The sequence below is a fragment of the Photinus pyralis genome, unplaced genomic scaffold, assembly GCF_008802855.1.
Source record: "Photinus pyralis isolate 1611_PpyrPB1 unplaced genomic scaffold, Ppyr1.3 Ppyr1.4_LG2, whole genome shotgun sequence".
Taxonomy (NCBI): domain Eukaryota; kingdom Metazoa; phylum Arthropoda; class Insecta; order Coleoptera; family Lampyridae; genus Photinus; species Photinus pyralis.
The window spans coordinates 41,999,098-42,008,146 of record NW_022170403.1 but is presented as its reverse complement, the minus strand read 5'-3'; the positions used below and the strand labels follow the sequence as shown (position 1 = coordinate 42,008,146).

At 35.4% G+C, this 9,049-nt stretch overlaps 1 protein-coding gene across 1 annotated transcript; it reads right to left on the bottom strand.

The window, feature by feature from the left end:
* Positions 1-5,025: 5,025 nt before the first annotated feature.
* Positions 5,026-6,706, bottom strand: LOC116164023 (anaphase-promoting complex subunit 1-like). Its single transcript, XM_031478150.1, has 5 exons — positions 6,500-6,706; positions 5,678-6,446; positions 5,346-5,632; positions 5,168-5,298; positions 5,026-5,098 (listed from the first exon to the last, which is right to left on the bottom strand). The coding sequence occupies exons 1-5, from the start codon at positions 6,521-6,523 to the stop codon at positions 5,026-5,028; spliced, it is 1,284 nt and encodes a 427-aa protein (XP_031334010.1). The 5' UTR covers positions 6,524-6,706.
* Positions 6,707-9,049: the final 2,343 nt, after the last annotated feature.

The window sequence follows — 9,049 nt, the reverse complement described above, 5'->3', positions numbered from 1 at the left end:
AATTTTTCGCAGCTAATTTTGTTGATTCCATTACCATGGTTACAACCTACATCAGCCTTGAGAAACATATTTCCCTCATGGTAAAATATTAATATAAGACGAATTCAGATAATATAAACTTCAGTGTTAGAGATAATTCAGTATTTTATTATTAAAGGAATCGGCCTATTAAAACCTCGCTCCCTTCGATCGTTCGGATTTAAAATGGGCATCGTCCTTTAAACTATCTATAAAACACCTATAGCACGTTCGCACCTCCAGATGCAGTATGGGATCTTAAGGACTAATTGCCTCTCTTACTAGTTTGCGTCATCCTTGTTTCTAACCGCACTGATTATGTCAACATGACATAGGATTAAATTGAAGTATTAAAACAAAACATAATCTCCTTGTGCTGTCATTGTCACGTTTGGCAAGGATCTACTGTATGTTCATAAGCACCATACCGCATCTGGAGGTGCGAACGCGCTATAGTTACCTTATTAAGCCCGTTTGTAACGATCCCTTATTTAGTCAATTTTTAAATAATTTTTTTAGGAACAAAAAAATTGTAAATTTCATACATCAACTGTGATCAATTTTTTGGTAGTTATTTTAGGAACTGAAAGTTGTCCTATTTTTGTAATGTTTAGAACCTGTCCTATTTTCCCTCAATTTTTTAGTAACTTTTGACAGATTATAGGGAATTTGTAAAATTAAAATAAAATTTATATTCATTTTTAAAGCTCAATATAATACGTTGACAGTAGATAGAGACCTTAGTTTACAGAAGATAAATATTTAGTCTCCAGATTTAATATAACATAGGTTATGTACAAATGGTTACATTTTACTGGTACTAAAAAATTGACAATATTATGAAATGTTACATACAGTTTCATCATTTATGACATTTTTAGGATAGCATTATCTTTATTGAAGTAAAAAAAGGACTAAGAATTTGACTAAATAAGTGATCGTTACAAACGGGCTTTAGCGATTATAATGTCTGGTATGGAAACAAATGATTGCCGGTCAGACTTATAATACATATGTTTTAAAGTCACTATACTCAGTCTATTCATTTTAAGAAGGTAGCGATAAAAAGCATAGGGATAGTTTGACCTTCACTGTGATTGGTGAAAACACCAGTCAATATTACCCTGAAAAATAAAACGAGTGACGAATTCTGTCTGTTAGAAGTTTCAGTTACGAACTAAACTGTCGAACTGTCATTAGCTGTCAATTTCAAAGATCCAAGCGTGATATCGTTTGATTTATATTTATATTTTGCAAATTTTGTGCAGCTTTATTTTTCCTGTGTTTGTCTATCTTCAAACACAGCGCCATCTACTACCTTCTTATAATGAATGCAGTATAGAAATAGAAAGTACCGCAATCATCCGCCATTTTTGGGCAAATTTGCTGCCAACTTAAAAAAATTGACAAATAAAATCTGAATAGCATTTTTTTATAACCTAACTTCATAGTACTGTCATGTTTTATAAAAATATATACAGATATCTCCAAACAGGTGGAACAATCCCTAACATTAAAGTTACTAAAATCTGGTAACTTCCGCCATTTTTGGGCAAAAATCATGCGTTCTCTCTCTAACACACGAGCCCAATGGATTGCGGTACTTTCTATATTTAGTGACTTTAATAGGTTTCTCTCTCGCGCGCTACTTAACATTGCGACAATCATACTGTTCCGTGGGAAAGAGAAGGACGCAGTGTAGACAGCTGCTCGTTATGTACGCACCGATGTAAGAGAGTGCGCATGCGCTCTCTCCATGTGATAGTAGCAGACAGAAATATTAATTACATTAATTTTAATTAGGGGAAGTCTTGACTTAATTTTTTTAGGTAACCATTTGCAAAGTGTTTGTTTACATATCAAGATTGCTAAAAAATGTAGGTATTTCACTCGATAAACAAATGGGCGGAGGGAATGGTGTACCATTTCCCAAAATTTCATCGCAATTGGATGACCGATTTAGGAAGGCATAAGAGATACAGGCATATAAACATTCACTTTTATTTATACTGTATGAGTCTCTAACTTAATTCAGTAAATCAAAGAAAGTGTTTTTTCAGAAATATGCTCGGACAGGTCGATTAGTATTTTAAACTGCGCTGTTTTTGGTGTAATAATATTTTATACAGGGTGTCCCAAATTTGAAATATGACGACCCCGACTATTTTTTTAAATGGCAACCCTAATTCTTTATGACAATTCTTTAAGAGTATATCAAGTTACACATCTATGTCAACTTTCAAATTTTTATTTCTCGTCATTTAGCAAAGTTTTTAATACCAAACTGGGAGATATTGAGCAGGTGAAAGGACGAGTCACACAGTGTGGGTGAATTCTCCCGGAGGACTTAGAAATGTTTAAAACGAGCTTCAGTTCCATTTAGGGTATTATTAGTTAGAAAATGGACAACATTTGGTTCTTATGGAAAGACGATTCTAAAAATGATATATTTTTAGAAATAATACTGCTGTGACCTTAAATGTTTGGGCACATATAAAATAAATGCAATGTCCCACGTTGGGCGCCATCTGTGTCCTACTCTCGCGCATGCATAGAGCAGCCTATTTGATATGTTTTGAATTTATATTGATGATCAGTTTCCCAATGAGTGACAGTGACAGAAATCTCCCTTGCATTATCTCTCTTGGCGCGCTACGTTTCTATGGTAGAGACCGCCAGTGCGCGTTCCAGTTTAATTATAGTTCAGTGGTCCTTCCTTTGAACAAAATATCGATGAATTGATATTAACTTCAATGCTTCGATGTCTATAACATTATATGTGCTTAAAAGTACCCACACATCAGTTATAATTTTTAGTTATGACACAACCCGTTTATTTTTTCTGCTATCACTATTAAAAATACACTTTCCTTATGGTTCTAACGATAAATCGTGCCCCAAACATTTTCCGGAAAATACGTCCGCCAGAAAGCAGTCTCGAGGTAAATTCTTGACAAAATTGCGCCCGAAAAAAAAAAAGCTCACCTCAAGGTAAATTCTCCCTTGGAAGATATTCGTTTCGGAAAACTTCCGCCGCGGCGAAATTAACCTACGAAATATTCGCACACAAGAAGTTTCCCAGAGGTACATTCGTCTCAGGATGGTTCGCAACCAGAATATTCCTGGTATTATTATTATTACTACCTTGGGGAGAGTTTTCTCGGGGGCGAATTTTTCGAGCGAATGTTTCCGGGGCGAGGTTTCTCCCGGAGGCGACTTTTTCCATAGAGATTTACTCTATGCTTTTTCGGAGCGAATATTTCTGGGGCGAATTTACCTCTGGGCGGATTTTCTTGTGGGCTTTCTTTCGGGAGTGATTTCGGAGAAAATTTGATGGTGAATTTTCCAAAGGCGGACCTTTCGGGGGGCGAATTTTTCGTGACGAATATTTCGAGGACAAATCTTCCGGGAGCAAAATTTTTCAGGGGCAAATCTTTCTGAAGTCTCCTTTTTTTAATTGGATTTTTCTTAGATCTCTACAAATTCCACTAAACATTTTGACTGAGTTTGGTAATAAAATTCCAATCAGCTTCTCGGTGTTGCAATTTCCATGTGACCTCCAATTATAAGAAATTTTGGCTACTTTAATTTTAAGTCATATAGGATTTCGCCGATGCCAGATCTCCGATTGGCTCTTATACGGGAAAGATAAGCATACTGTGATTTTTGCTTGTGGTGACCTACACTCGTATTATTTTATTTTTGGTTAGTGTGCATTCAACGTATATGATCATAACAACAACTTTGGACGAGAAAAATGCAACGACAAGTTTTAGAACAAATTTTCAATCATTCCAACCAAGATACCAACCGTGTCAGCAAAAGACGCCTACCCTTTACTATTTACAATTGAAATCCTCGATCAGAGTCTGGCATATCGAGGCCTACGATACTTACAGCCCGGAGCGCTCGAATAGTCACGTGACCTTAGGAGTCAGTTCAGGACACATTGGCTTATGGAAAATCCGTGCGCGGCGCCACTATTTATTTTTTTACTCCGAATCCGTTTAACATAGAGCCACGAAATTTCAATGAGAGCTGGTCAATGGTACAGACAATTAAATTATGGTGTGTAACACTGGAAATAGTTAATTTTAAGGTTAAAATTCTTTGAAGATAGTAAATCCGTGTTTTTCCATATTTCCACCATTATATTTCTGTTTCTAGGAATGATATCATTGTAATTCTTTCGGTAAACACGAATTTTCCAGAAGCGATAATGTAAAACTAATATTAACGAAGATATAAGATATATTCCATAGTCTTGACTAACCCTGTATATTAATATTTTGTGGAGTTTAATGGTTCTCCAAATATTACAAACATTATTTGAAAGCCGATTAGTAATAATTATTTCCTTTGCGCCTTCGCGTGTTCCAGAAGTAACCAAAACTGCTGAAAAAAGGAAACAAAAGACTATTTCTTAAAAATTCCTTCTGAAAAACATTTATGTGTCCTTTGGCCACAATTCATTCGATATATGTGATACAATGAAACAAAAAAGTTTTTCGCATGGTGAATTTTGCTCTGTGCGGATAATTAATGCGCGATTTTGTAGGGCCTGTTAAATTTACACTAATACCAGATAAGGCATTATATTGGCATAATTGGAGGCGCATATCATTCTAGTTTAAGACACCGAAAGAATTATCCATTGCAACATTTCATACATATATAGTCACTACATATTTTTGCATTTTTATTGCTGTATCGTTATTGCTAACTTCAGACGGATCACTAGATTCAGATTCAGCGCATTTTGTATTTCATATTCTCAAGATTGTGAATATCCTGAGATATGGAAATTATCAAAAGTTTGACCCAGTCATAAAAGCGGGGATAAAAATAACATAATAATATGGTCTAACAATTTCCAAAATATATGAAAAAATTCTGTACGGAAAAATATCTCCCTACATTGAGGTATTACTGTACCAACTTAACCACTTTTACTTAAGACGTGACGAAGCATTGGACAAAAATAAGCAAATTTACGTAATACTGATTTTACCAAAGCATTCGATAGAGTCCATCACCAAATTTCCCTGGTTTCACTCTTTCTGCTGAACCTTGCATTATGCTTGAAAGATTATACTTAATTTACAGTGAATGTGTAGTGAGAATAAATGTTTCGACTAAATTTACTAACCTAATGGCTGCCATAGGGCTGTGAGATCTTGACTGATGACTACTATGAAAATGAAAAGTACTTGCTGGACGGCTAGAAAAAGGAGACGAAGTGTCTCCTCTGGTCTCCCATGCAGCCGCATGGCTTTTTTGCTAAAGCAAACAAGGTTAGATCCAAGTTTTCTCTAATAAACACTCACTCTGTTTGAGAGATTATGCATTGATGACATCTGGCTACCCATTTTTGTAGATATCTCGGTCCATTCGTCATTATGAAGTTTCCTGATGACGTAAATGCTGTGCTGCATTGTATGCGAATCAAACATCATGCATATGCTTGGTTTTTCGCAGGTAAATAAAATGGTTAAAGAATGATCTTCGATTAGACGAATGGTACCATGCAAAATGGCCACAGGTGAGACCTCGTCCAGAGGATGTGTCATTGAAAAGACAGTAGGGCCAGCCTCATCTTCGCATTTCCTAGTTTCTGTAAAACAAGCTTAAAAAAAGGCAAACAAAACTGAATGAATACTTTTCTTGCGCTCCAAAATTATACCAAAGGCAGTATTCCAAAAGTTGCCCACCGTAAAAGGGAGAGTGGTAACGAAATCTTCACTATCAATCGAAAATACTCTTAAATTTTGTTTATCTACAATGCACACACAAGGCATTGGTGTACCTATTGTCTCCGAAGTTGGCACCGTTATGTTTTTAGAATTAAAAGTGGGCAGCTCACAATAAAATGTACACCAATGTGCGTGTGTAATTGGATATTGGCTTGAGTAGGAACAAACCGTAATTCGAGAGCTATCAAACTTTCCACAATTCCCGGTGGATGCAATTCCCTTACTCCAAATTGCCACATTATCCTTAATATACAACTCTTCTTCCATTACGCCCAAACTCTGACACTGTAGGTGCGACAACTTTACAAACTCGTTGATATCGTTATCCAAGGTCCGTCTCTTCGAACCTTGAACATCGGACAGTCTCTTATTAATTATTTGCGGATCTGCACTTTTCCAAGTCCACGAGCTATCCGCCCCCTCATTAGTGCACGGATCGCACAAAATGCTTTTATTATTACCGCATGCGTTCGACTTTTTCGACTCCTCATATTTTTGATTGGGCGATTTTCTAATTGTCCACCACTCATTTTGCTCGTTTTCGGCGATAGACACCTTTTCGAATTCGCTCCGAAGTATCTCGGGCGATAAAGCAGCATTGCTCTCTTCGCCACCGCACAGTTGCACTGTTCCGGGATGCCAAGACAGTTGCTGCCTTCCACTTGGAACAAACTCCTACAAAAAATGTGTCAAATGACGGCATATGAAACTAACTTAACACTATCTACCTGTGGATCTTTGGCAGCAATCATAATTTCTGTGTTCTCATCCAGATTTGCTAATTATAATTTTGATAGTCCCTCATAAACCCCTGAAAAGGTGTACGGACAGCTTGACTTGAATGTAATTTAAGGGAAGACGTCACTTTTAATTCACTTATAAAACCAACCGGCACGTTAACTGTAGAAATCAGATTAGAAATTTTAAGGTTAGATTTTAAAATTCCAAATAAACATCTGATTAGTAAATTTGAATATAGGGAATTTTTATGTTTGAATGTTGGTGGTAACAGAGCGCTAAGCAGTCTAGTTTAAATTTTAAAAATGCAGGCCAGTCAAATATAAAATAGAACATAAAAACAGAAAATGAGTACATTAAAGAAAATTTCGAATGCAAATAGAAGGCTGAAAGAATCCGAGCAAATTGAACAAGTGTAAAGATCTGCCTTTTCTTCAAACTAATTAAACTTTAATAATATGCAAAATTGTAGATTTCGTTTTTCTGAACATTTTGGTTTATATATTGCGCATAAATTTACAACCGAAAAGTGTGTTTGTTAGCAGAGTCCACCGCCGGGACAGGTGACTTGTCCCTCGTTCAGGAAATGCTAGTGTAAAGATGAGCTTTGAAATCAACCATAGCTCAATGCAAAGATAATACTTCTTGCTCGATGTCGTAACAGTTTTTTGTTAAAGTAATTTCCAGTTCCCGCACACGTTCATATTTCAAGTACAGAATAAGTATAGGTATAACATAAATCAAATGTTCATTGAATTTAATAATGATTCAAAGTTGCTAATTAAGAGCATTATGGAGACTTTTTCAATTATAGGCAGGTACTCTTGGGTTGGCTTCTAAGGGCGAAACTGTTGAATAAATCATAAGTTGTGCCTTATTATTTTCGAATTGGGGCAATTTTCACCCCCTACACAAACAACATCCAGTCGATTCTGAAGTAGAGTTTTCAGTATAAGTAGAACCTAAATCTAAATTTGTGTGAAAATCGATACTAAAAGGTTTTGAGAAAAATTAGAAGATTCTAACATCTGACGAATGTAGATGGACCGTGAAAGCCGAAAATCGTGAAGAGTTAGGAAAAATTCAAATAGGTATCTGAAGCATAATAGAAGAGTCCATAGAATCTAAACATTTAAACAATCTCAAGAATCGGAAAATTATGAAGCACCTGAAGAAATCAAAGCAACCATAATATTCGTGCAATCTGAAGTAATTGACGGGATGATTCCTTTTTTTTTATTTTATAGCATTTTTTTTTAATTTATAATGAACCTGTGTTCCAAGTTTCGTAAGGATCAGCTGCACCTAAAAAGAAATCTTGCACACGGACAGACAGACAGTCTGTTTTGCAAAAAGGGCCCAAGGGTATAGCGACTTTAATTATGATTTGACCATTATCGAACCATATATTATTATTAAATGGAACAGTCTTAGTTACACCTCGGAAAAAAACAATTTTTTCTCCAACCACCTGAATAAGACGCTATTTTGTGCCAGTGTTCGGTACGTAAAATTGACGTTTTGCGGATTAATCGCTTTCACCATGGCAACTGTACAAAAAGTGGATACTTTTGGTCCTAGTACCAAAAAGAAATTGACCTTGAAAGTTGGCCAATTAAAAAATTACTATCACGGAGATATGTCACATTGACATCGTTTTACATTGCAGGTTGTAAGAGATATTTCTATACGTAGAAATCAAATATTTTTGCATATTCAATACAAATAATGCTGTTACCTATACGTATTGAAAATGATTTACGCTCGCTATTTTTATTTAAACCATGTGTAACGTAATTTACATATTCGGTGAACGTAATTTTAATACGTATACAACCCGCCGTCGCGCGTAACGCCATCTACTTCAGACTCATTGCACTATTATCTGTCATTTTGAATTCAAAATTTGAAAAATTTAATTGCAATTAATTTTAATTAAAAAACTGTATGGTAAGTTTTTTATTTCAATACAAAATATAACAATATTAATTGTGTATACAATAAAATGACTGAAACTGATAGCGACATGGATTGCACTCCGCCAGAGATTATAGAAACGGCAGAACATCTACCTCAAGATTTGCTCCCTACAAAGTCGCGAGAGGTGAGAAGTAAGAACGAATTATAAGTTAACTTAAAAACTAGAGTGGCATGACACGTGAGGACAAGAAAGCAGAAGTTCTTATACTATAGTAGTGAAACTGTGACTGAATCTAAATTCGAATATAATTTGAAGTAAAGGGGGTTGGAGAAAAAATTTTATGTTTTATTCGTACAAAAAATGCGTTTTCGGGACTCCTCGTCCCGAAAACTGACATTTTTTGTACTAATGAAACAAATAACTATTTTTAAACACCTTGATTTACAGGTTATGACGCCAGTGATATTTTGTTTTAATTGCTTGATAATTTTTTCTGTATTCTTATTTCTTGTAGGGAATTTTAATCTTTTCATAGGTCTAAATTTTTATGGGGTTTATGAAGTTTTTGTAAAAAAAGTTTTTCCAGCAAGACGGTGCCCATGTCTATAGCCCCAGGTAG